The sequence below is a fragment of the Phytophthora parasitica genome, assembly GCF_000247585.1.
Source record: "Phytophthora parasitica INRA-310 unplaced genomic scaffold supercont2.22, whole genome shotgun sequence".
Lineage (NCBI taxonomy): Eukaryota > Oomycota > Peronosporomycetes > Peronosporales > Peronosporaceae > Phytophthora > Phytophthora nicotianae.
This window is the reverse complement of record NW_008649008.1, coordinates 546,818-572,846: the sequence shown is the minus strand read 5'-3', so window position 1 is coordinate 572,846 and position 26,029 is coordinate 546,818. Positions and strand designations below refer to the sequence as shown.

General features: G+C 48.1%; 12 protein-coding genes across 12 annotated transcripts; 9 read left to right on the top strand and 3 right to left on the bottom strand.

The window, feature by feature from the left end:
- Positions 1 to 3,005: 3,005 nt before the first annotated feature.
- PPTG_10605 (hypothetical protein) lies at positions 3,006 to 3,536 on the bottom strand (the record flags this gene model as incomplete). The annotated part of the gene is made up of 1 exon (XM_008905990.1): positions 3,006 to 3,536. The coding sequence occupies one exon, from the start codon at positions 3,534 to 3,536 to the stop codon at positions 3,006 to 3,008; it is 531 nt and encodes a 176-aa protein (XP_008904238.1).
- A 5-nt stretch (positions 3,537 to 3,541) lies between these two features.
- On the bottom strand, positions 3,542 to 3,985 carry PPTG_10604 (hypothetical protein; the record flags this gene model as incomplete). Its single annotated transcript, XM_008905989.1, has 1 exon — positions 3,542 to 3,985. The coding sequence occupies one exon, from the start codon at positions 3,983 to 3,985 to the stop codon at positions 3,542 to 3,544; it is 444 nt and encodes a 147-aa protein (XP_008904237.1).
- A 224-nt stretch (positions 3,986 to 4,209) lies between these two features.
- PPTG_22752 (hypothetical protein) lies at positions 4,210 to 4,686 on the top strand (the record flags this gene model as incomplete). Its single annotated transcript, XM_008905988.1, has 1 exon — positions 4,210 to 4,686. The coding sequence occupies one exon, from the start codon at positions 4,210 to 4,212 to the stop codon at positions 4,684 to 4,686; it is 477 nt and encodes a 158-aa protein (XP_008904236.1).
- Positions 4,687 to 5,772: 1,086 nt separating this feature from the next.
- PPTG_10603 (hypothetical protein) lies at positions 5,773 to 8,580 on the top strand. Its single transcript, XM_008905987.1, has one exon. The coding sequence runs from the start codon at positions 5,872 to 5,874 to the stop codon at positions 8,227 to 8,229; it is 2,358 nt and encodes a 785-aa protein (XP_008904235.1). The 5' UTR covers positions 5,773 to 5,871; the 3' UTR covers positions 8,230 to 8,580.
- Positions 8,581 to 10,657: 2,077 nt separating this feature from the next.
- Positions 10,658 to 12,187, top strand: PPTG_10602 (hypothetical protein; the record flags this gene model as incomplete). Its single annotated transcript, XM_008905986.1, has 1 exon — positions 10,658 to 12,187. The coding sequence occupies one exon, from the start codon at positions 10,658 to 10,660 to the stop codon at positions 12,185 to 12,187; it is 1,530 nt and encodes a 509-aa protein (XP_008904234.1).
- Positions 12,188 to 15,057: 2,870 nt separating this feature from the next.
- Positions 15,058 to 16,644, top strand: PPTG_10601 (hypothetical protein; the record flags this gene model as incomplete). Its single annotated transcript, XM_008905985.1, has 1 exon — positions 15,058 to 16,644. The coding sequence occupies one exon, from the start codon at positions 15,058 to 15,060 to the stop codon at positions 16,642 to 16,644; it is 1,587 nt and encodes a 528-aa protein (XP_008904233.1).
- Positions 16,645 to 16,976: 332 nt separating this feature from the next.
- On the top strand, positions 16,977 to 17,129 carry PPTG_22751 (hypothetical protein; the record flags this gene model as incomplete). The annotated part of the gene is made up of 1 exon (XM_008905984.1): positions 16,977 to 17,129. One exon carries the CDS (start codon positions 16,977 to 16,979, stop codon positions 17,127 to 17,129), a length of 153 nt encoding a protein of 50 aa, XP_008904232.1.
- A 604-nt stretch (positions 17,130 to 17,733) lies between these two features.
- Positions 17,734 to 18,204, top strand: PPTG_22750 (hypothetical protein; the record flags this gene model as incomplete). The annotated part of the gene is made up of 1 exon (XM_008905983.1): positions 17,734 to 18,204. One exon carries the CDS (start codon positions 17,734 to 17,736, stop codon positions 18,202 to 18,204), a length of 471 nt encoding a protein of 156 aa, XP_008904231.1.
- A 7-nt stretch (positions 18,205 to 18,211) lies between these two features.
- PPTG_22749 (hypothetical protein) lies at positions 18,212 to 18,454 on the top strand (the record flags this gene model as incomplete). Its single annotated transcript, XM_008905982.1, has 1 exon — positions 18,212 to 18,454. One exon carries the CDS (start codon positions 18,212 to 18,214, stop codon positions 18,452 to 18,454), a length of 243 nt encoding a protein of 80 aa, XP_008904230.1.
- Positions 18,455 to 19,180: 726 nt separating this feature from the next.
- PPTG_10600 (hypothetical protein) lies at positions 19,181 to 19,902 on the top strand. Its single transcript, XM_008905981.1, has one exon. The coding sequence runs from the start codon at positions 19,218 to 19,220 to the stop codon at positions 19,893 to 19,895; it is 678 nt and encodes a 225-aa protein (XP_008904229.1). The 5' UTR covers positions 19,181 to 19,217; the 3' UTR covers positions 19,896 to 19,902.
- Positions 19,903 to 20,094: 192 nt separating this feature from the next.
- PPTG_10599 (hypothetical protein) lies at positions 20,095 to 21,919 on the bottom strand (the record flags this gene model as incomplete). Its single annotated transcript, XM_008905980.1, has 2 exons — positions 21,014 to 21,919; positions 20,095 to 20,942 (listed from the first exon to the last, which is right to left on the bottom strand). Exons 1-2 carry the CDS (start codon positions 21,843 to 21,845, stop codon positions 20,095 to 20,097), a joined length of 1,680 nt encoding a protein of 559 aa, XP_008904228.1. The 5' UTR covers positions 21,846 to 21,919.
- A 1,848-nt stretch (positions 21,920 to 23,767) lies between these two features.
- On the top strand, positions 23,768 to 25,293 carry PPTG_10598 (hypothetical protein; the record flags this gene model as incomplete). The annotated part of the gene is made up of 2 exons (XM_008905979.1): positions 23,768 to 24,786; positions 24,936 to 25,293. The coding sequence occupies 2 exons, from the start codon at positions 23,768 to 23,770 to the stop codon at positions 25,291 to 25,293; spliced, it is 1,377 nt and encodes a 458-aa protein (XP_008904227.1).
- Positions 25,294 to 26,029: the final 736 nt, after the last annotated feature.

Sequence of the window (26,029 nt, the reverse complement as noted above, 5' to 3'; positions counted from 1 at the left end):
TCTCCCAGGCGGTCCAGAGATTCCTGAATTGTGGTAGGATGTTGATCTGTGTCCACGAATGAGATAGGTTAGCCCACGCGCTGTAAAGAGGATGCAATCTGCTCCAAGCCCTTGACCCAGCATCCGCCATTGTATTCAGTTCTCCTGCAATGTGTTGTTCGGAACACGTTAATGAGTACCGAAACTCTGCCAGCGATATCAGTCGATTGTACATTCGTGCTGTTCGATGATGGCTCGAGCGTTTTGAGAGTCACGCTACCGCACTCATGTTGTCTATCCACAGGCGGATATGGGTACGATCCCGACCTTTTGGGGCCCATGCTGGACCCCAGTGAGTGACCGCGAGAACCGCGCTCATCAGTTCTCTTACATTGATCGAGTTGTCTTTCTTTGAGGTGGCGAAACCATCACGTACGTCTTGGCTGAATTGAAGTCGGATATACTGGCGGAGTTGTGGCTCTAGCGCACAGATACCGGTATCCGATGCGTCCATCATGACGTGGTAAGTTGGGGGCTGAAGTCTCGCGAAATGCTCGACTGGAATTGAGTTAAACTGGTGTTCGACGGTAAGTACTGCACGGAACCATTCCAAGTCCTCGCGCACATCGGCAGGCACACGTCTGCGCTCGTGTGGGCTGTGAAACGTCGAAGCAAATACCTGGACATTTTGATAGAAGGATCGTGCTGCTGGAAAACAAGTCGATACGTAGCGTAGGCTTCCAACCAGCTTACTAATTGACGAGAGGGAACATGTTGCTGCTGTCAAAAGGTCGTCAAACCGGCATCGCGCTTTGTCGATCTTTTGAGTGGGCACAGAGACTGTGCCATTTTCTGTGTTCCAAAGCAGTCCAAGCGCTTTGGTTTTCGTCGACCGCTGTGTAAACTTGTCTTCGTTCAGTGCTCGTGGGCCGAGTACCTGAGTCATGGCTTTCCGTAGTGCGATGTCCGCTTGCATACACCTTGGTCCAGTTGCAATTTCAATACAGGTATGGTCATCACACCACACGTTCCCGACGAACTGACTGCTGTCGATCGGCGCGAGATTCGCAGGTGGACGCTGACTTTCGTAGAGTGCATTGATGAGAGATCCGGCTACGGAGTAGAAAGCCGGGGACCCACACCAACCAAATCCACAGGACAGGTCAATAACGATGAAGCCGTCGAAATGGAAGGCAAACATGTGCACGTGGTCGGCGTTGATAGGGATATGACGAAAGGCTCCAGAGACGTCTCCTATCATCATAAGCAGAGGATGACCCGGGAATCGGATTCGAAGTTCCCATATACGACGTGCTATATCCTTCGGCGGGTTGTAGCTGACATCGGGAAAGTTACACCGATCGGTGAAGTCGTTTACGGCAGCTCCCATCGGGAATGAGTAGTCGTTGATCACTCGGACGCCTTGAGGCGATCCTGCTTTTTCGACAACCCCAATCGGGCTTATGAAGATATCGGTCCATAGGTCCGACAAATCTGCATTCACCACTAAATATCGTCCTTCCCGGTGCCCTTTGGCAATGTGTTTTCGGATACGATCTAAGTGCTTGTTGATCGTCTGATGGTTCGAAGGGTGTTGCTGCTGTTCTTTGGGCCGATGCGTCTTCCACCGTGGCTTAACTCCGTCCCGAACTATTTCGTTCCATCGCACCGTGGTTGCACGCAAGGTTGCGTCTGCTGGCAGTGGGAGTTCAAATAAATCCTTGTTCGGACGGGTGTCCTCTGCTGTTTCACCACGAAAGACCCGTACAAATTGCCCGAGAGGTTGCTTCAGCGCCCTTGCAAGTTGCGAGTCAGCACGAATTCGATCAACGTCGAAACCTTCGAGCGGCACTTCTCGTTGTGCGGATATTCCACATAATATATCGACGCATGTTGTTGATACCGACGACAACGTGAGATTTCAAGCTGGTTGCTGACTTTAAGTTGAGATTTTTGAAACGTTATGTATGCCTGTTGCTGTTGATGACGGAACGATGTATAAGCTGTAGATGCCTGTGCATTCTGATGTTGTTCACCCAGCGACTGTTCTCGTGGGGATATCTGTACTGAATTGGAGAATGCCTGTTGTTCTTCACGCCGCCGACCAGTGACAGGGTTTGGCGCTGTGGTTCCGGCCGATTTAGGCGTTTGGCGTCATAGATCACTGAAGTCAGAGGCTAGACCGAGAAAGTGTTTATCGATCCAGGACTTTGCGTCGGCCGGTAAGGCTAACGGCTTAAAGTGCGCGCGGTTGGGGTCAAAGCACTTCCATGGTACTGGTCCAGTGCAGCCTTTCTTCGACAGATATCGCATGCACATCACTTTGTTGCCTTGTTTGGGAAGCACAGCGAGATGTTCCTTAGGTACCATCGAGGCTTTAGCAGTCTTGTGTTCGCGAGGATGGTGCTGCTTAGTGCTTGGGGCTAGACGTGTTGGTCCGGATGCGACTATAGCCGCCACACGGCGATCTTGTTGGCCCTGGTACAGCTCCATGAGAAGGCCATCACTCCGCGTGAACTCTCGACCCATGAGAGCTGCCGCTTGGATATTGGATGCTATAATCAGACTTCGAAACTCCCTAGCTTCGAGTTTATCCAGTACACCAGCATAGTGCAGGTGGAGGCATCGGGTCGCGCGAAGGCTGCATACTCCACAATAAACTCGGATCCCGTCTTGATGAAGTCGCAGACGGTTGTATTGTAAAAACCTTTTGCGAAGTACAGCAGATTGTCAAAGGCATCGACAATCTCTCCGATGTTGGCTGGCGGGTTCGCAGGTTGGAGGGAGTTTGGAGCGCCCGAAGTTGGCCATATTAACAGCGTCTGTGGTATACTGCGCCTCGACCCCTTCGAAGAAACGTCGGAAGTGCATCAGGGATAAGCCTCTGATACCAAAACTGAGGTCATATGCCGCACGGAGAACTGGTGTGTTGCGAGAAATCTGGTGTGCCGGGCTTGTTGAGCAGCTTCAAGAACAGCTTGAGCGTTTTTACCTAACGTTGCAGGGTGCGCGATGGCGTTGCGAACTTATAACATCGAGGAGTGAATATCCGCACGCGTCTCCAATGTCGGAACGTCGGCATCGCTTGTCATGAACAGTTCATGAATATCCGTGTCGACGTATCGCGCTCGTTTGTGTAGAGGCCGGTTCTGAAGCCGAACCAAGTCCATGTCCGCTTGCCTCGATGTGTTAGCACTGGCGTTTCCTTCGTCATCTGAATCACTGAATGTTGAATCAACGTCGTTAGTCGAAACGTTTGGCATAACGGTGTTAGTTCTGGTGTCTGGAGCAGCCTCCTTCTCCTCCAGTACAGGGTCCTTAAACACATCAGCTGAGGTTTTGCCTCGGGCAGTCAACTCGCAGTCCACGATGTGTTGTCGGCGGACGTACACGATTGCGAGTGTGTCCGGTCGTATTAGGGGAACACGTTGATCAGGTTTGTACGGAACACTAAGCAGGGTCGATGTCACACTTGACGGTAAATCGGACCTGCTCTTGCCACATGCCACGATTACTTGGTTCTGCTTGTCCAGTAGCTCCAATGCATTAAGGACCATACTATTCACCGAACCCCCGTTTGATGAGCGTAATTGAGGCGGTCGACTGCAATTACCGTCGACGTACTATGAAGCTGCACGCATAATGTTTGTGCCTCATGGCGGACGTGGAGCTGCGCAGTATGGTCTTGCATCGAATATCCTGTAACGAGTCCGTAGGCCCATTGGTCGCTGCTATCTCCGGCCGACTGGACAAACGCGATGGGGTGGCCTACGTAGGATCCTGGCCACAATTCTGCCTCCACGGATTCGACGATGCGATGGCGCAGCACGGCCAGTTTGACGTCGAATTCTGGTCCGTCGTCACTCGTGTCCGGCCCGGTCTTCCTCACGATAGCTGAATTGCCTTGGACCCGAACAATAGAGAGGTAGGAAAAGCCTTCCAGGGATGGTAGGTGGGGCGGTCCCACAAAGGCAAGAGCACCGGGAGTGACGCTAGACATAGCCATTCTAGGGAAGAGGTGGAAGGCTGTTTGGTTGTTCTTATCGTTCAGAGGAAAAGGAAAAGTGACTAAACTACGCTTCTTGATTCTCTGCTCTGTGTTGTCCTCGCCCTCTGGTCCGAGACGAGAATAGTGTCGGTTGTGAAACTCCTTGCGTCTTCCCAGGAAACCAGAACATCCTCCGAATGTTCTCCATTTATGATAGCGTGTTTCAGAAAGAAGTCGAGAGCATGCGGATATCACTTAGCCAAAGTGATGACACAGCAATTCTCGAGGAGGCATTTGCGCTGATTGACTCCTACGAGGGAATTACAAGTGCAAGAGATAGCAGCATTGATAGCACTGGGAGAGGTATGATCAAATCAATAATTCCAGCCTACTCAAAGGGAGCGTCGGATCAATTGAGAGCGAAGGACTTGGCAACCAAAAAGAAACGAACACGACGACCGGAGACGTCGTCCGTGGTATTTCAACGTCGTAGAAAGACCGAGATTGTTGACCTGCGTGCTGAAGTAGCCAAACTAGAGTCTCACTTGAAGTATCTACAGCAAAAGTGCCAGAGCGTGTGGTATCGATATTTGAACCGGAATCGAAGTGACACAGTCACGAAGGACAGGTATTCTGGGCAGCACTCAGTGGAGATTAATTGGGCCCAAGAAGCTGTGAAGCAGTATCAGTGGTTGAACAGTGCAACAGAAAGCTTATAGAGGCTTTTGAGAAGCAAGCTCGAATGTTTTGTGATCTGCGAGCGGTGTTAAGCCAACGAGAAGTTCTCCATGTGGGTATATGGTTTGACCGGGGTTGGATTTATTTATGTATTTGTTGGTATTGAAGGGAATGGATGTCGTATTCACTGGAGTTCAGCAGCTCAATGATGCCATGTGACGCCAAGTTTCCGATGCATTATAGTATGTCGCATACTACCAGGCCGTTTAGATCACCCAATTGAATCGATACTGAACAGGGCAACGGTATTGGAAGTTAGAGTTCTGACAAGCTAACATAGAGCTGAAAAATAAATGAAAGCTCAGTTAGATTATTCCCATTTAATTATATTTTTTTAGTTGACAAAGTTTGATGGAATACAGGTAATACATATCCTCACACATTTTGTGTATTCGTCCCACCACAACAGACATGTATGAAGCAACTATTAGCATGGAAGTTATAGACCTTCATCAACGCACGTGACAGTTTTAATCAAGCATACGCACAGTACAAATTAGGCTTTGATTAAGGCAAAGCCACGCACAAAATTTACGTTTTGAGTACAGTTTAGTGCGGCTGCATCTCATTACAGGTCGGCAGCACTTACAGGAGATTCGTTGATGTAGCTGCTCAGCACGTGAAAATACATCGGCGGTGGGCTGTTATTAAAATAAAGATATCATTGAATACAAGTACTTGTCACTACTATCGCAGTCTAACCTATTTCTCGAAACAGAAGCATCTGTTGCAGTCTGAGTGCGCCAATAATCTCCTTTACACCGGCTGAGTGGAATGAGATGTGGTGACTGTAGCATTCTGATCATCCTCAGACATATTGGCTGGACTCTCCACTCCCCAAGCGGTACCAGTCCACACCCTCTAATTAGTACCTTTAGCGAGTTCCCAGGTGGAAATGCAGTCTGTCATGAAGGGATCATCATCAGTCTCCATGTGTACTGTACACAATGTATCTATCTCTGGCCAACAGCCGCACATTCATGGAATCTTGAACAGCCGCGGCTCCTCAGACTTGTCCGCTTCAGTTTCACTTGCTTCCAGTATGCTTCGAAGCGATCATTTCGACACACGCGTCCTGTCATTGCGATCTTCGTGCCAACCCCCTCATTCTTCAGTCCGAGCTCCAAGCCGCACAAGTCTCAGCAAGTCTACAACGTCTCCACACCATGGCCGAAGACGCGACCGCGGCCGCCGCCGTATCCCCCAACAAGTTGGCGCAGAAGATCTCGACCGCGCAGCTCACGGACGCCAAGATCACGGGCTTCCCGCAGTTCACGCCGGCGCACCGGTCACTCATGGCCAAGCACCTGTCAATCGAGATCTACTCGCAACTTAAGGAGATCAAGACCTCCACGGGTTACACTCTGGATCGCGCAATCCAAACCGGTGTGGATAACCCCCACCTTGGCGTCGGTGTAACCGCTGGCGACGAAGAGTGTTACGAGCTCTTCAAGCCCCTATTCGACCCCGTAATTGAAGGCTGGCATGGGTACAAACCCGACGACCACCATAAATGCGACATGGACCCATCCCACGTGACGAACGGAAAGTTACCGGACGAGTTCGTCATCTCCACGCGTATCCGCGCCGGCCGTAACATTCGCGGCATGCCCTTACCGCCTGCCACGTCGCGCGCGCACCGCAAGGACGTCATGAACTTGTTACAGTCCGCCTTGGGCGACATGAGCGGCGATTTGGCCGGCAAGTTCTACAAGCTGTCGGAAATGTCGCCCGAGGACGAGCAGCAGCTCATCACGGACCATTTCCTGTTCCAGAAGCCTGGAGGGGGTACACTCCTAGAGGCTGCGGGCGCTGCGAGGGACTGGCCCTCGGCCCGCGGCATCTTCCATAATAACGACAAGACCTTCTTGGTCTGGTGCAACGAGGAAGACCACATGCGCGTCATCTCGATGCAAGACGGAGGCGACGTGGGCGCCGTGTTCGAGCGGTTCTGTCGTGCTATCAAGAGCGTGGAAGAGAGCATCAAGGCCAAGGGGAAAGAATTCATGTACAATGAACATCTGGGCTTTATCGGTACTTGTCCGTCGAATTTGGGTACAGGGTTACGCGCCAGCGTCATGGTCAAGTTACCCAAATTGACGGAAGATGTCGCTCGCTTTGAAAAAATCTGCTCGTTGTTACACTTGCAGCCACGAGGTACCGCCGGAGAACATTCAGCTTCAGTTGGAGGCGTGTATGACGTCAGTAACAAACAACGCATTGGCCACTCCGAGGCCGAGTTGGTGCAGACGATGATAAATGGCATCACTTTGCTCATTGCCATGGAGCAGAAGCTGGTGGCTGGGGAGTCTATTGACGCTCTGATCCCCACGGAATCAGCCGCTCCGGTTGTCATTGACGCTGGTCCTCCGCTTGTAGCGTCAACGACGAGCACGGCAGTGTTACCGTCGCATGAAGACAACTATCCCGAGTTCACTGCGAAGCACCGCAGTTTGATGGCCAAACACTTGACTAAGGAACTGTATGACAAGTTGAAGGACAAACATTCTAGCAAGGGGTACACGCTGGATATGGCCATTCAAACCGGTATCGATAACCCTCACCTCGGTGTCGGTGTAGTTGCCGGTGATGAGGAATGTTACGAAGTGTTCAAGGAACTGTACGACCCTGTGATCGAAGGCTGGCACGGATTCAAGCCAGACGACAAGCACCACACCGATATGGATGCGGCTAAGCTTGTCAACGCTGACAAGATCGACAATGCCTACGTGCAGTCCACTCGCGTGCGTGCTGGGCGTAACATTCGCGGCCTTAGTCTCCCACCCGGCACGACGCGTTCGGAACGTCTGGAGGTGGAGAACCTCATTGCGACGGGGTTATCGACACTCACTGACGAGCTGAAGGGGAAGTATTACCCTCTAAGTAACATGACAAAAGAAGAGGAGGACCAACTCCAGAAGGACCATTTCTTGTTCCAGAAGCCTGGGGGCGGTACCTTGCTGACTGGTGCCGGAGCTGCCCGTGACTGGCCCAGTGGCCGTGGAATTTTCCACAATGATCAGAAGACGTTCCTTGTGTGGTGCAATGAAGAGGACCACATGCGTGTGATCTCGATGCAAAGTGACGGTAACATTGTTGAGGTATTCGCACGCTGGGTCAAGGCTGTGACTGCGGTGGAAGAGAGCATTAAGGCCAATGGATACGCCTTCATGCACAACGATCACCTCGGTTTCCTCGGTACTTGTCCGTCGAATTTGGGCACGGGACTACGTGCGAGTATGTTCGTTAAGCTCGAGAAACTTGGGGCCGATCCACACGCTCTTGAAGCCGTCTGTGCTCCTTTGGGCTTGCAACCGCGCGGCTCGGCTGGCGAACACTCGGCTGCTGTTGGTGGTATGTGGGATATCTCCAACAAGGCTCGTATCGGTAAGTCGGAAGTGGAGCTTGTGCAGACGATGATTGATGGGGTTGGTAAGCTCATTGAACTGGAGAAGGAGCTGGAGGCTGGCAAGACCTACGCGGACGTGTTGGCCTCTGTGGGCGTCACTCAAAGCGCACATTGAAGCCGACTGTAGCCGCTAGAGCGAAAACGGGGCTGATTGTGAAGCTTCTGAATGTGGTTGCTCGTGGCTACAGACTGAAAGAACAGCGTCAAACTGTTGAGCATGCGGCCATGGTGCTGGTTTCCCGCATATCTTGAAGGTTTGCTTTTTATTTCTTATATTTTCAATACGAAACTACGCTGTTACCAAGTACTAGTACTTGTAGCCTTCAATCGCGTCACAGCACCTCGAAGCACCTACCCTTTTCGTTCAATGAACGTAACTCGTGAGCCCAGAGCGTCCACCATTCTCAAGTGACGCGCGAGTCGCTTCTGCCTTTACTGGCGATAGTAATATACTACTGAAGTAAGCTTTTTTTGTTAAAGAACCGCGTATCTTTTATTAAGTAAGGGCTATTTCACTGCTTAACTCTCGGTAATTTCAATACTATACTTAAATGAAAAATGACAGTCCGGCAACCATCCAAAACTTTGCATCACATATGGCAGATTGTGTGAAATCCATACAAACTTCAGTATTAAGGGTTTTGAAGCCCTTTCTGTAGATTTTTACGCACATTTTATCAAGCTGAGCGACGCTCTCGCCCCGGCACCAACTTGCCTTGCAGCGCTTCTTACGCTGGTCGTACAGGCGGAACTACGCCTATCAGAAGCACAAACAAGCGAGCTACTTTCACGCACTCAGCTTGTTCTTGTTGGCTGTGGCGCTCACGAGTTACCGTTCAAAATGCGCTGTGCATGCGCGATGAGCACAATTTTTTCGTTGTCGTATTTGCTTCATCTTTTCAATACGACTTTAACCAGAAGGCGTTTGTTTGTGATCTCCACGCTACGCTTCTTTTAATGAGGGTTTCCCGGCGCATATCTGTCAAGTACTTTTAAAATTATGAGAACATATCTAACTTTGATGTCTCATTTCATCTCGCCAGTACAATAGCCCAGAAAGCTTGGCAGGCACGCACATTTGCATCACTCCGCTCAGGCCTATCACCTGCCTTTTATTACCTTTCACATAGCGACTGCTTTATATCCTTATGCGGCGCCGCTGATGGTGTGCGGCGCCGTATTAACAGTTTATACTTCGAAGTAATTCTACTCAAAAATATATGCTGATTATATCTAACATAAACCACCTCTTGATCCACAATTACTATCGTACTGCAAAAGTGATGTAGCATTTTATCTCTCCAGTACTATAGCGCTTTAAGTTTTTTGTTCTGTTTTTAAGTGAAGCCTAGGTAGTTACTGGTCGTCGGTTAGCTTTCTATCTATATTTATATAGATTGACTAGGAGCCAAAGCTGTTACCATTTCGTGAAATACAACGCATCGCAGCTATTTATGTATGTGAGGGCTTCGGTCCTTTATCAGTGTCTGGGTAGATTCGTTCCATAATGAAATAAACTGGCGAACTCAGAGCTTCCAATTTTCTCTAATGGCACGCAAGCTGATTCCGCTCTTGTTGAAGGGGTTAATAATATTAATTTTCACCATACGCGGAGCGATGGCAACTATTAACAGAAGTAAGCACGTGCATGCGACCGTTCCTTCTTTGCACGCTGCGCTGCAGCCAATCCCTTCCGACTCTACAATAGCGTCACGTTGTTTGACTGCTGTGGCAGGGAGATGATGATGTTAATCCACCACCGTAAACAAAAAGAGAATTCATAATACTTGCAGGCAATATCTGCTAGTTATCTCAAGAAAGAAAGTTTTATTGTCTACGTCAGTACACTAGAGGTAATTGTATCTTCTTGCATTATTCTTCTGCACTTCGAAATCGGAGGGAGTATCGCAGTTAACGGCTCAAGCCAGCAAATCACGCCGGAAAAATAAAGCCGCGTGTCGCGGCTTTAAACCACACTGAGTATCGGTAACCTTATGGACTCTTGATTACGGTCAGTTGACCGAAACATATAACCAGCTGTTAACTACACACAGGATTGGTACTAGTTCTGCAGGGCCATATGTTTAGTTTCATCCCAGAGGTAAAATAACTCTGACAACATATTTATTCACACTATACGGTTCCCCAATCCCAGAAAATGATCCAAGATCAGCTTCACGATAGGAAACGGGATAACCTTGAACTTATTAATCTCAGTTTACTTTGCCGACTCGTTATCCCAACAATACGGAGTCCTATTAAATGCTTCAAAGTACAAAACACTGGATGTTGTTGTCTATTGAGCAGCCAAGCCGGTCTCCTTGCGCCCTTCAAGTATACCAGCACGATAATACTACCACTTGTTTTCCCAATAAAAAGTACTGATAAAGCAGAATTTGATTGCTTGCTCAAATTATGATACAATTAGCACTTCGGATGTGCCACGATGGACCGCTCCCGGAAAGTCACCGATTCTACAATCTGGCTGTCACTTCGAGATCTACCCCCAAGCCCCAGCTCACACTGTGAGGCCTCCAGAGAAGATGCGTCTCGACTTGATCGTTTTAGTGCTTGCTACCTGTTTCCTGGCTCCCGTTGAAAGCACCTCGAAGGCGACTAAACAAGCCTACTCTGCGGTTATTGACGCCCACGCTATCCGTCCAGCTCGTAGCTTATTAGCCGAGGCCGACGTGGTCAAAGCTGACGAAGAGAGAGCTGGCGTGGGAAATGCAGTAGAAGCTCTAGCGGCAGGTACTTCGAAACTCATCGACGTGGCTAAACTGGAGAAGTATTTGAACAAGAAAAAGACAGCAGTTTACGTATTGAACAAATTACAATTCGGAGATGACGTCGCGGGTGCTTTGAAGAACACGAATCTGGAGGCGTTGAATACGTACATTGCGATGCTCAACAATAAAAACTCGGACGAGGTAATCACATTGATCGGGACTCTTTCGGCACGATATGGAGATGACGCTGTGGCGAAAGCTCTAGTTACCGCAGAAAGGAATGCTGAGAAGGCTCCGGAGCTGGCGGCGCTAGCAAAGCAGTTGAGGTCTCAGCAAGTATTTGCTTGGTTGGACAACGGTAAATCTGTCGATGATGTGTTCAACCTACTTAAGCTTCGTGGCAATGACTACGAAGCGCTCACAAGCCGAAAACTAGATGTACTGGAGGACTATATCACGAAGTTCAACCGCGAGAACCCTGACCACAAAACTAACTTGGTGAAGACGTTGACAAAGGGCTTCGGTGGTGAAACCAACTTGGTGGGTGTTCTACAGCGTGCAAAAGGCGACATTCGTACAAGGACGAAGGCTTTTCAATTGGAGGAGGGGCTGATTAGGCAGTGGGTGCGCGAAAAATTGGAACCTGCAAGAGTCATGGCGCTGCTAAATCTTGACAATGATGTCAACGGTGTGTTAAATAGTAGCAACCTCAAGATATTCCAGAAGTACCTCCAGGAATTCAACACGGACAATCTGAACAGCCCGGTGACATTGCTTACGGCGTTGACGTCGAAGTATGATGAAGGTGATGTGGCAAAAGCAATTATATCTGCACTGAGGCACGAGAATACACCTCTGGAGAAGCTCGCGGTGAGATTGCAGAACGAGCTGTTAGATGGATGGATGAAGCGGGATATGTCCGTGGATGACGTTTTCAAGCTTCTGAAGTTTAATAATGATGTCTCTGTCGTTGTGAGCCGAAACTTGGAGACACTGAAGGAATATATTCGGTTATATAATCGTGTGAAATCTCAAGACGAAACGCTGGCTGGTGTATTGGCGAGGGGCTTCGGCGGCGAATCAAATCTGGCGCAGATTCTTGTGGGGGCGAGATCGTTTCCCCAGCTGAACGCACAAGCTAAGAAGCTGCAGAGGGCGCAATTCAAGGAGTGGAACGAAAGAATGAACGTGAGTCCGAGACGTGTTTTGCCCAAGATATTTGATGTAACGGAGACCAGTGCCACCGAACTCCAGAAAAGAGTGGTACGGGATTTCAAGACTTACGTTAAGGATCAGAACGCTGCTGCGAACAGAATCGTGGAGCCTCGACGCCTTAGAACTTGATTCTCCGATGATTGCTGAGCCTGCTGCGGGGAGGGGTACATGTAGAGATATGCTCACAATAACACACCTCAACATCAAACTTGTCCGAAGCTTCTAGATTCGGTACCGCATTATTATTCGCACATTTATCATACAGCATACTGCCTCTCAGCCAATGACAACAGTTTTATTATCAACAAGCACAATACGAACCTTAGTTAGCCACATATTTATAACCACAACCGCTTTGAGGATCAGGTACGCTCTATGAATTCAACGATGCGGTAAATACAGAGGTGCAGGTAATGGTGCACCTCGTTTTCGACACCGGTATGCCTCTATAACCTTCAAAATTTGATGATTCCGCTCAGTGCATTGCGCAAATCGTTTGCCCATCACCGTTGGCTGAATTAACCTCAATGGTTTCCTCCTCCTCGAGGAGGGATGACACGTCGCGCCGTAGCGACCTCACTCTACCGAACAGACGAGTAAATACTGAAGCTCACTTTACTTTTTGCTGTATCATACCATGGCACGTCGCCCCTCCGCCTATTCTACGCTAAGTCTCGCTGACAAGCAGACGATATGCTGCAAAGCTGCTGCTGAGCCATAGTGAATAGTAACAAAAGTTTCAACGTGGTCATCCACAAGCTTCCACCAAATATAACTGCTGCCTTGCAACCGATGAATCAAGGGATCATCAAGAGCCTCAAGGATCATTACCGGACAACAAAGCAAGAAGCGGAGCTGGACATGTTCTATCGGGGCGAAAACTATAAACCAGTCGATATTTATACAGCCATGAAATGGTGCTCAGAAGGCTGGTCTGGTGTTTCAACGAAGACAATTAGAAACTGCTGGAGTCACAGCGGAAAGATGGATACGCGATTTATAATGAAATAAAGTAATAAAAAACAGTACACTTGGCCCATTTGCATAAATTTTCGCCGTTGGCAGACTCGATATGGTCCACCCAGTCGAAAACGAGGTTCATCACTGGACCATTTTCGGTAAACTAATATATCCTGGTAGTTTTTATGATCAATCGCCAAATCCCGGGAGACTTCGCACTGGTACTTCTCCACGACCCAGCGATCCTCATCAGAGTCAACATTTTCGTCTAGAGGTAGGTAGCTCAATACGCTTGCCATAACTAACAGTGCTAGCTTATATGTACAGTAGAATTGACAAAGTAGTACGTGTCAAAGAACGCCTTCACAAGTTGACTTTTCCCATTTTGTTCATCGCCGATATCGTGTAGCGGTATGGGATGCCAAACTGACGCGTGAATGAACAATACAGGTCATGTGTTCGCCGATAATGCGGTGGGTTGCCACGGAGGTCGCGTAGACATTTGCTGTGAGTCACACCTATGACGCCCTGCGCATATGTCCTTTGTATGTAGTATCGCGAACTGTCGAGCATCCCAAAACGAAGCAAGATGGAGGGGGACTGAATGGTGCCAGTATAGTGGTACAGTACCAAAGTGGCAAACATCTTTGACATAGTATTGTGAATTCCGTCCATTTTTGCCGATTTGGGTCTGTTCGAGGAGCGGGTGGACAATCGCCCACATACAAATCCAAGTCATTAGTAGATCTTATTTCGTACTTAAACGGGTCAGTATACGGAATTGTACACGCTGGGCGATTTGGGGGAGGTTCATTCAAAAATCCGCCCATGGAAATGCTGTGTAGAACCCACAATACCAGGATCTGGCGAAATCTCCGGTAATTGATTCTCGATAGTACCAGCATTTGTTAACTTCCCAAACGTTTCAGTTTCCACCGAAAAACCCTCCTGATGGCGATAACTCCTTCGATAACGTGATTGGCACCGCACATTAATGAATTACACTAGAAGTTTGTAACCTTGCAAATGTGTGCGCCACATACTGTTCGCCAAGCTTGTAAACTAATCTGCGGTGGCCAGTACATCTCCTGCCCACTTCAAACGACGATTTCGGTTTTTGGCCGATAACTCGAAAACAAAGCTCGCTCGTAAACGCAGGGCGCAACACATCAAAGCCCCGAGTATGGCGCACAGGATTATAGTTTTTTTTAGTTTTCTATAATGTCAAGTATGTGCATGCACGCTGCGATCAAAACCGCACTATTCTGAAGGCAATTAGGTATATTGTCGCAGTTCAGCCAATGCTTAGCGATATTACACCCAGTTTTAAGGGCGGTTTAGCAACCGCTGGATGAACTCACACAAGCAGAAACGGGCTAGAAACACTACAAACTAGACGCAACGACGGCGACGCGATGAATTAACGAAACCACCAATTCATACTGGCCAGTCAGCAACAGTAGCCTTAGCGGGATGCATCGTTCTTGGAATTCAAATTAGCTGCACCTTGAATGAGGTAATGAGGCATTGTGAGATAGACCATTTTTATTGGTTCGCTGAATAATTTTTTTAACCAATCAGCATATGTTACGACGTAGGATGTCGACTGGATGTCGGCACAACGTCGACTGTCCGAAAAGACGGCCCGGTCTCTCGATGTCGACAGCTCTAGTATGTATACTGCAGTCAGTCGATACACACTTTGATCAGTAGCGCGGTCATTGTAGGAATGAATTCGGTAAATTGTGGACGTGTCTGTCAAGTCGAAACATAGCGTGGATCAGTACGATAAGAATGATTGAAGGGACAAAGTCGAGTCAACAAGGAGCTTCAAACTCAACTCCCGCGGTCTGCTCGACTATTCAACAAGCCATCACCTGTTGCGTTATGAATAGGAAACGTTGATGAAGGTCCTGCATTTATTTTCTAACCCACGCAATATCCCGTCGGGCTATCTAGAAGCACTTCAACGTAGGAAAGAAAAAAGCAGAGACCACTTCAGTCTCTAATTTGATTGGTACCCTCCACTTGCCGCGTGAATGAAGTTTCAAACCGCTCTCCTCTCACTGCTCAATCTGGCAACTACTGCCCTGGCACAGCCGTCGTGGCACGATCTGGCCATCACTGCCCCGCAATATGGTCGATATCTGTACCGCACCAACTCGCAGGAACCTTTCTTCTGGAAGGCCGACACGGCCTGGGAGTTAATGCATCGTCTGAACAAGACCTCCATCGATTTTTACCTCAAGACTCGCGCTGAGCAAGGCTACAACGTCGTGCTCACAGTTGTGCTGTCGGCGTATAACGGTACGACTCGTCCGAACTTTTATGGTGATCTTCCTTACAACAACTCGGATACGACGCAGCAGAATGAGGCGTTCTTCGAGCTGGTAGATTGGACTGTAGATCGAGCTGCGAGCTATGGCATTCTCATTGCTCTTGTGCCTGCATGGGGTAACTGGATCAGTGGTGCGTGGCATGGAACGAAGATATCCATCTTCAATGAATCAACCGCGTATCAATGGGGCAACTACCTTGGCGAGCGCTATCCAGGGATCCCAAAGCTTCTTGGAGGGGACACCAACTGCATTTGGGTCAGAAACACTACTGCAGCTATGATTTCATACGCTGCGAACCCGAACGTCGATCCAGCTACGCTCTTAAGCCCCGTTGAAGATACCACCGATCTTTGGGTGAGTATGAGAACGGGTGTCAAGGATGCCGAGAAGGCTGAAGGTTACGAGCCTATTATCCTGTTCCACCCCACCGCTGGCAGGATCGCTAGACCCGTGAGTACTCCCATGGCGTACGGGCATTTAATGTTCCCGAAGGAGGGAGACCGCGTCTCGATTGACGCTGTTCAGTCTGGGCATGCTACACCTGATGCTCTTGGAGGATTCACTCCTTACGAGACCTGGGATTCCACCAAAAACTACGAGTTGATTGCTGCTATGCGTGACGGCTTCACTGGCCCCGTTCTCGATCTCGAGAACCACTACGAAGGCGCTCACGATAACTTGGATGCTAACCAGCCTATGATCTGGAATGCTTCTCAAATTCGTACAGGTCTGTACAATGGTGTATACGGTGGAGCTGCTGGTTATACGTACGGCGCTAACAGCGTGTGGCAGATGTATGAACCTGCATCAGATCTGTATCGTGAGAGCGATTATATCGTACCTTCATCTGGCGAGGATGCTTCGAGTTCATGGCGCAAAGACCTGTTCTTTGAGGGTGGCCAACAAGCTCAATACACCACCAAGCCGCTGCAAAATCTTACTGTTGCTGAGCTCGAGATGCTCGAGCCGGCTCGTCAGCTCCTAGCGAGCCCTAGTGGATACACGGATGTTGCTGTCAACGCTTTTGCTAGTACGCGCTACATTTCGGTTCTGGCGTCTGTGAACCGCGATCGCTTCTACGTGTATACTGGTCACGGGGACTCGTTCAGCCTAAGTATTGGCAATGGATTCGAGCGTACGGGCAACCTTCGCCGGTTCTCTCCTCGTGACGGCGAATATTACGCTGATTTGACCGTGAATGTTCCAGTTAACGTCACTCGCGTGGACTTTACTCCTCCCTCAGGGGGCAACGTCGACAACGATTGGCTTCTGGTTGTCGAGTTTTAGTCAGCATCTGGATTCTTAATCTAGAAGCGGCAAGTCAAAGAGAACAGGTTTTTGGCAGAAGTAAGGCTTTTTGCTAATACCTACAGTTGAGGTTGGCTGAGTTCAATGATTTGGTCGCTGGTAGTAGTCTTGGGTCCGGAAGAAGCGGGGGCTACCGCTCAGATTTTGTTTTTTTTACGGTACTTTTCACGTTAGCTTTGGTAAACTAAAATATAAAAGCCGAGATTATGCCCATTTTTACAAGTGCCCAAATTTGGGTTACGTTTTGCGTAACCCAACTTTGGTTACGGTTTCTTTAGCACTGACTGCGGTGGAAGTTCCTGTCTCCATGCATGGAGAAGTTACGCGGCCGAATCGTGTACCGCTCGCCAGAAACTGAAGAAGCGATATGGGCTGAGCCCAAACGCTTGTTGGAGGTGCACATCCCTGCACGATGTGAGGACAAGAACGTCGAACGCCAATTAAGCAGCAAAGAGGGGAGATAATTTTTCCAAGAACTTGCAGCCGTGGGTCACGTCAAGAAAGCAGCGTGGAAGAACCTCCTAGAATGCCGTCGATCTGGGACTGAGGGCGAAAAAATTGAAGACGAGGAGACTCGTGTCTGCTTCCAGCACTACATGCTCAAGGGGAGCATACAGACACCAGTGACAATTTCTGAGTGTATTGCAAAAAATTGCACTTATGGCTGGTGTGAATTCTGCAATGGATGTAACAATTCCCATGAAAGAGTATTTTTCGGCGATCAAAGGGAATCTCGCAACCATAAGCGGAGATATGAAGCCGCTGGAAGACAGTTGGATCGCTGAATCGATCATAAAGGCGCAATGGCAGACGGACAAGTGTAATGATATTCAGCCTGGAGCATCACTACGATGCACGTTTGTGTTGGAGCAATCTCGGAGACTCGAAAGTTACTTCTGATATGGATACACTGGTCATGGCTATGGTATGGTGCAAGGTGGCGTGTGGTTCTCGCATGTCCGTTTGGATGACTATGGCGGACCATCTTCGAGAGAAAGCATAAAAGCCAAAGGAAACATTTGGAGTGTTTATTGAGAGTATTTGGGAAGCGTACGTCGTCCCCAGGAGATGGCATACATCGGCTATCATTTGGACAATGTATCGTTGTCGCTACAAATGGGATCCATTGATCTGAATCTAGACTCTAGTACCACTACGAACGTTCTTGTGGCAATTTGTTCGGTGCTTGTGACTAGCCAGGCTACTAAGACCTTGGTAATGTTTTTACACGTCAACTATGACAATCTTGCCGACAGTAGACACAAATGGAAGTGGCTAGCGTACGCTCTTATCTCAAAGCGAACACGTGAATTGTCGGCGATCGAATCGCTGGCATCCACTTTATTGATATGCATGAATATCCCAGATATGGAGGCCTTTATTTCTATCCTATCATCTGCGCACCCAGCAGAAGAACTTTACGCTTGTCATGTGGTCTCGTCGCAGAAAGAGAGGCGACTTTCAAAGCTAATAGACCAATTTATTGGCAGTTTACTGATCAAGAAGAGCGTTCTAGACGGCTTAACCCTCGACATTTAAGTCCCTCATGTCATCAATTCAGCCGTTCAGCGACGATGGAGAGAGTGAATTAGTGAACATGATATTCCCGGCTATGGGAGATGTCAAGTTCAGCGATCGGATTTGGTGTTCGACCAGTCTGACGCTGCGAAATAAAGCCAACAAGGTGTGTTTTTTGGGGCCTAGTGATGAAGAAAAGGTTGTTCTGGATGGATTTTCCGCTTACGTAACAGTGACTAGGAAGTCAGAAGGTACCAAGCTCCAATTTTGAGGTTTGAATTCGGGGTGGTGGCGTTGCTGGGCAACTAAGATGTTGGAATAGGTAGTTCATGCATTTCGAATATTTGTTCGTTAGCACTTTTATGTTTCTTGATACGGAGTTTAGTGTTCCCAAAGGAGGAGGGCCGACCACGTCTCGATTGATGCTTTTCAGTCTGGTGGCAACAAGCTCAATACATCACCAAACCGTACACCAATCGTTCAGGCACTTCTCACTGATTGTCTACTCGTTGGGATAAAGGAGTTCCTGTTGACTTGGTCGCTTCTGGCAGTGCCGAAGGACTTGAAGCTATGTTCGTGTCGGGAGAAATAACAACCGATACAGGTATAGCAGCAATATCATCGAATTAGCTGTGCTTTTCTTTTTCAATTTGACAGAATTTTGTTATGGTGTAAAGGTGATACTCTGAAAAGTTTCAAGATACCGACAAAAAAGTATTGATGATCCCAGTGCCGCCACATTAACTATCAGCTACGTATATTTTGGCCCCGAGTGATCTATTTATGAACGTTGTACACACGGGGTTTCGGCTAGAAGAAGAATGACCTTTAGCCTTCGAAGTAAGTTTTTTGAAATCCTTGTTGTTAATATTAATTAACAAAATAGAAAACATTAAAATTTGTGAGCATGGTGACGCATTTCTGACTGATAGACAGAAAGTTCTGGACTTTTGATAGAAACTTATCTCCCCCCCCCCCCCCCCCCCCCGTTTTTAAAAAGTAAAGTGTCATAGCGAGAAGCAAGACGCGCAGCCATGCTAAAACACACGTACGATGCAGCGACCAGTGTCCAAGACCAAAATGCACCACCAGCAAAAATCGCAAAATCAATTTCCGTTTGTGAATACTGCGACAAGGAGTTCACTACTCGAGGTATTCCCCTCCACCAGAAGAAATGCACCAAGAAACAAGCGCATGACAAAGCCGCAGCTAAGAAGACTCGCTCCTACAAGTTTAGTGTTATTAACGAGGACGTCCATGAAGAAATCCTCTCATTCCTGAGCAACCAGACACTCACCAAGATGCAGATGATCATTGGCGACCGCTACGAACAGTGTGAACCTGAATTGGCGAGATACTGTTGCAAGTGCGAGAACGACAACCCAGCCATTTTTAGTGGAATGTGCCGGCAATGCGAGTCGGATTGCCATCGTTATCGTTTTGAACTCGCAGACAAGAGGATGGCACTGGAAAAATATGGAATAACGAAGAAAGATTTATACTCCATCCCGCAGATTTGTGGCAAGCGATATGACCCGATTCGACTTGAAAATTACATGATTGAGAAGTGTGGATCGAAAATGGAGTGGGTGAGGTATCTTGCCAAGAGGGACGTGAGAAGAAAGAAGGCTCGTGCAACACGGAAGCGCAACAAAGAGGAAGGCGATGTTTTTCCGAATTCACGATACAGGGTTCGCCGGATTGGTGTGTAGCTATGCGTATTAGCTTTACAGCTACAGGTTTTCCAATTTCAGTCCCACTGAAACGAGTCATCTATGTGCGCACGTAAGTTTATCTTCATTCATCGCTTGTGATCAATTTAATGTGGTATTGCCCCGGCATGTTGTGCAAGAAGTACGAATTACTTCACTGCGTTGTAAACTCTTAATGTCTCTAGATCTAGAATCTCGATCATCGTTGGCGTTGACGAGGTAGCGCAACTATCCGGGCCAGACCTCGATGTACCTGTGCCACTAGCGACGGTCCCTCCATCGTGTGCCCGTCCACGCACAATCTGTCAGATGTACAAGCAGGTTCTAGCTTCAACGCCCTTGTACCAATTTGCTGGACTGCTGGTCGCTTGAGATGTCGACCAGACTCGACTGAGAACAGCATACGCCACACTTCACTGCGTGGTTGGGTGCCATCGATGAACGTGAGGTAAGTGTAGCCATCGTCAAGCTGTGCACCAGGAGCGACAAACGCCGTCGGAGTCGCGTGGCTCGTGTTGGTGACCCATGCACTCCTAAAAGGACCCGTAAGCTCCACCCACTTATCAAATCCCAGTTCAGTAGTGAAGAGATCTAGAGCAGGTTCAGCTTCTTCCTCGTCGTCACTATGCTCTTGGAAGTATCTCGTCGGTTGGTGATCATCAGCATCTTGACTTAGATACCATATCCTACCGGAATACGGGGATTTACGTGTAACTTGTCGTCTTAACGACATTGAGTGACGTAGATCTCGGAGTATACCGGTCTTGTGCATTGGAATTGTAGCTTGATTCGAGTTAGACGGTGTCCACTCGAGCTTCAGGAATGAGTAACGCGTCTCGTTACCATTGCATACTGAGGTGATATCAAGGTCCTGCGGACGTCCTTTAATAAGAGCGAAGGCGGCATTTTCCAAGTTCAAACACCCGTGACTGTGGTGTGCAATCGAAGCTGAGAGACCGTTATTCGAGCCACAGTCGATGGGTAAAATACCGAATGGTTGACGGATTGCCTGCCTCCAGTCTGTCCTCGCCATCAATCCTTGAATGACTGGCCATAAAGAACATGAACTCGTTAGTACACTCATATACAGTGCATAAACCACGTTAATGACCACTTACACTCATGAGCAAAGCTGTCTCCTCCAACGATAGTAATGCACTCAAATTGACCGAGTGGAAGCTGCTTGGCGATATCGAGAACAATGTTGTCTTCAACGACGTCGACCGTGGTTTCGATGTTGGCTACCTGGAACATGGGCGCTACAATCTGTTCATACTTGCTTCGACCAGACCCTTCTTTCGAGTCAATGAGTACACGAAACTTGCGTAGTGAACCAGCGCTGGTTTCATCCGGCTTTAACAGTATCAGGTCACTGATATCCTCCGAAATCGATTTTCGAGGATCTGCCCATCTGTTCAGTGCATGATGTAATTGAGCCACTTGGTCAATTTCGTCGCCGTAGAACCTGAACGTCCACTGTCGAGGGCTTCGCTTCGTAGGTTGATTGTCTTTGTGTTTTTGCTTTTCGAGTAGAAGACCTTCTGGAGGACACGCGTATAGTGCGAGCATGTAGACTCGACGCGGGACGACCGAGCGTCGACTCAATGGCCGGCCGCAGGCTGTCTGTAGGTGAGCACCGAGAACGTCCTCCCACTTGAGCTCCATCAAGATGGGGTCTTCAGGCTTCTCGCACTCGTCCGCGATGCTGCCAGTGGTTACGGCCGACAGAGTCCGTTCATGGTTCAAAGACTTGCAACGACGACCCGGTACGAGTTCTTTCCTGCGTCTCTGCTTGGCCACAATGCGCAGCGTACAGTGTGTCTTGGAGAGCTCGAACTGCACGAGCGGATGCTGCGTGTGCTGTGAACGTCGATGTAGCCATGCGAATCGCTCGTCCGGAGGCTGGCAACTCTCGAGGTGCAAATCTTCGAACAACTGAGCGAGTGACATAGCCAGCGGATGTGACTGGGACGCAGCAAGTTGGAGAATGCTACGCTACATGGCGGTTGTTGCAAGTATATCGGAGACCTAAGGCTGAAGTTACGCGTCTCTTTGCGTTTTTTCTGCAACTCACAGTGGGATGTAACCGTTACAGAATCCTGTGAAAGTTGATGTTGATATTTCAAAAATAGATCGCTCCAAGGTTCGCAAAGGCGCCACAGAAGGGCAGGACAAGACCTGCAAGAAAAAAAAATGATAACTGTCTGAGGCGCACCCAAAGGCGTATATCCGACTCACGGGTTCTCGAGCTTGCCACATCAGCAGCGCCAGACTTGAACGAAATCACCATGCTGGCCACATTCGTGCGGGCCATTGTGTGTAATCGTGTTGTTATTTATGTCCAGAATGAAAATTGAAAGGGCGTTGGTGGCAGTTAATGTCGAGAGAGGAAAGTCCGTGACGGCGCGCACGCCCCACAATGTGCAGCACGCGGAAGTGAACCAAAAACTTATCCTGACACAGAGGCAAGAGACGCACGTTGGATCAGCACAATAGTGAGCCTTTCGGCGTCGGTTTCAAGCTGGCCAAGTTCGTCCTATTTGTCCGTTGTATTTCCTCCATGGTTAGTGCACCAGATGGATCCGTGGAACTTCTCTATTCGACCAAGTGGAAGAGGCTGCGTGAGATTTCGCAAACCTCAGCAGAATCGCCACGACTTCGATAGGTGAGAACTTTATCACCGCTTTAATGGTTGGATACCGTAGCTCGTATATGGTGGGTTTTTTTCCCGCATTATATTACGTAATTAGCCCCATACCAGCAGATGAACGTTCTGGTCGATTCACAGCGTCATCCTAGGCCATTCCAAGCAGATAAATGTCTAGGTAGCTTGGAGATGCGTGTTTGCACTAGCGAGCTTCACACGCTCTGAGGTTTAGATTTGGTAGCAAAATCTGATACAAATTAGTACAAAACTGACCATACTGGGACCAATACCACGAAACAAACTTACTCACGGCAATGGATCCTTTCCCACAGAAGATATCGGTCAAAACTCGCGGCTAAAAGCAAGTATACATATCGTGGTTAGCCCGTAAAACGTCCCGTCATCGTGCGATCAGATTTGACTAAACAACAAGTTGATGATTTTATCACTCAATATTATTCATTGGTACTCATTGAATTTAGTCGAAAGTAGATATCCTACGTTTTGAGGCTCAAAATGACCATACACACTGATTCTGAAAGGCCGCGAATAGATTAAAAAAAAAACTAAATAAATAAAATAAAAAAAATATTGCACCCTCGTACCTTCCAAATTCGTTTACTAAAACGAGAATTTACATGTTTTTCATGGTGATGGCACATGGAGAATAAAACAATATGAACGGGAACTAAATCTAGCAGTTATTGGAGTCATCCCAAACACTGATGGTTCTGTTGAGCCTGCTGGGTCTTCTGTAGAAAGGTGTGCATTTTAAATCAAATGGGATCGTACTGAACGGATTCCGCAAACCGCATTTGCTATATAGACTTATTGGTATTTCTCTTCTTCACTCTTTAGTTAACTTCACATAAATAGCGTTTATCTGACCCACTGTGGCATTTCTCTTCTTCTTTTACACTGCAAAACGAATCCCTATCAAGGTGGAAATTAGGTGGAAATTAGGGATATTCTACATGGTCATCTTCCTTACAAACCTAGTAATTGTGCTTTTACTTTTCTCTATTTAACGGGATTTGCTTTTTCATCGTGTGTGGATCCAAAGATTATGGGACGTTACAATGCACTCAACAGAGATAAAAAAAAAAAATCAGATGTGTCATGAATGTAGACCCATACACACACATGAGTCGCTCAGGGAAGTCACACCAACCCGTTTATTGGTAGTCACTTAGATATCCTCCCATCGGCGAGCAGAGCACAAGAAATGCGTTTTACTTCGGTCTTATTGCTGCTTGCAGTCGGTTTCCTAGAGTGTGTCGATAGTACCTCGGGGCATAGTGCCTCAAAGACGCTCACAGATCACTTAACTGTGGTTACTGACACACAGCCCATCACTCTTGCTCATCGGTTCTTGAGGACACAAGGCGTCGACGCTATCGAGGATAGAGCTGGTTTGGGCAAAGTGACAGATGCACTAAAGGCACATGCAAAGAAGCTCACCGACACCTTGACGGAGATTCTTCGTCAGAAAAAAACTGCTGCCGAAGTGCTGAACAGTTTAAATCTCGGAGACGATGTAGCAGGAGCTTTGAAAAAGTCAAAACTGGAGGTTTTGAAAAACTACATCGAGCGACTCAACAAGAAGAACCCCGATAAAACCATCTCGTTGGTCGGGACTCTTTCAGCGCGTTATGGAGATGATGAGGTACCGCGAGCAATAGTATCCGCGGCAAGACGTACAGACTCGGCACTGCACGTGAAGGAACTGGCAACACAGCTGCGATCTCAGCAACTACGTGCTTGGCTTGACAACGGTAAATCCGTCGATGATGTTTTCAAGTTACTCAAGCTTGGTGACGATGGATATGAAGCGCTCACAAGTCGAAAATTGATTCTATTGGACGACTATATCGTGGAGTTTAACCGCGCGAATCCTGGCCATAAAACCACTTTGCTGAAGACCTTGACAACGGGTTTTGGTGGGGAAAGCCATTTGGTGACGCTTTTAGCCGCTGCAAAACACGACGTTCGTACAAAGGCGAAGGCCACGGAACTGGAGAACGGGTTGCTCAGACAGTGGCAACGTGAAAACTTGGACCCAGCCAGCGTCATGAAGCTGCTAAATCTTGACAATGGTGTCGACAGAGTTTTAAATAACCGAAACTTGGAGACATTTGAGAAATACATCGCGGTGTTCAGCAAAAAGAACCCGGAGAATCCAACGACATTTCTGGGGGCGCTGACGATGAAATACGAAGAAGGCGAGGTGGCAAAGGCCATTGTGTCTGCACTGAAGAATGAGAATATGGCTACGAGGAGGGTCGCGGCAAATTGCAGAAAAAGCAATTAGACGGGTGGTTGGAACGGAATTTGGCTGTGGACGATGTTTTTAAACTTATGAAGTTTAAAACTGATGGTTCCGTCGTTAATAGCCGAAACTTGGAGACGCTTGAGGAATACATCCTGGTGTACAACCGAGAGAAAAAAGTAAGCGAAACTTTGATTGGTGCGCTGGCGAAGGGCTTCGGCGGCGAAAAAAAGCTGGCGGAGATGCTTATGAGAGCAAGAACGTATCCAGATTCGAAGATAAATGCTATAAAAGTAAAGAATGCGCAATTCAGGAAGTGGAGGGACAGGGGTTTGAATCCGGTCAACGTTCTTACCAAGGTATTCAGTGTGGAGGAGGCAGGTGCCTCCAGAATCCAGAAAAGAATAGTAAAAGAGTTCACGACTTACATCGAGCGAAAGAACGCCGCTGTGCACAGAATCACTGACCCGCGACGCATTTAAACAAGAACAGGACGAACACTTCAGGCTTTGATAAAAAAAGAGGTTTATTTACTTTTAGTGGTGACAATGTAACTTCTGAGCGAGTAAACATCTTTTTACCCACGAATAAGAGTGTTATGCCGTCTTTTAATAGTATCTGCTGTACGGTATATGTGAGTGTTCACCTGCGCCTCAGTAGCAATGCACCGTGCCATGCGTGAGCTAACTGTTTGTTCAAGCGGGGGAAAGGGGATACCCCCGAAGCGTTCAGACTAATGGTGTATGTGGTCCCAACGACCTGTGTGCTGGGGTAGTCCTGCATTTAAACCGTTTAGCCAAGCACGCACTTATCGGTGGTGTGAGATCACTCACGGACGATTGTATGTGAGGGTAACAATTTCGAGTTTGTTCTAAAGCAAACGAAGCTGATCGCGTCTGCACTTGTCGTGGCTGGGTTTGTCTAAGTGAGTTGAACATTTTCAAGTTGGTATACTAAGGAGAGTTCCTTCAAATTGGGTCATAACAACAAAGAATGCCTGGGTAATCGCTCATTCTCGCCAACCAGGCTGCTGTGGACCAGGAAGATGCACTGACTAAGCTACAGGAAGCCGCAATGGACGACGGACGCACCCGTTCATGGGCGTTCTACAATGCAGCTTCCCGTCCTCATAACACCAAGCAGACCGCCACCGCTTAGATGAACGTAAATTCGTGTAGATGTTACATTTGTGGTGTAAGAATGAATTCGTTTTTTTTT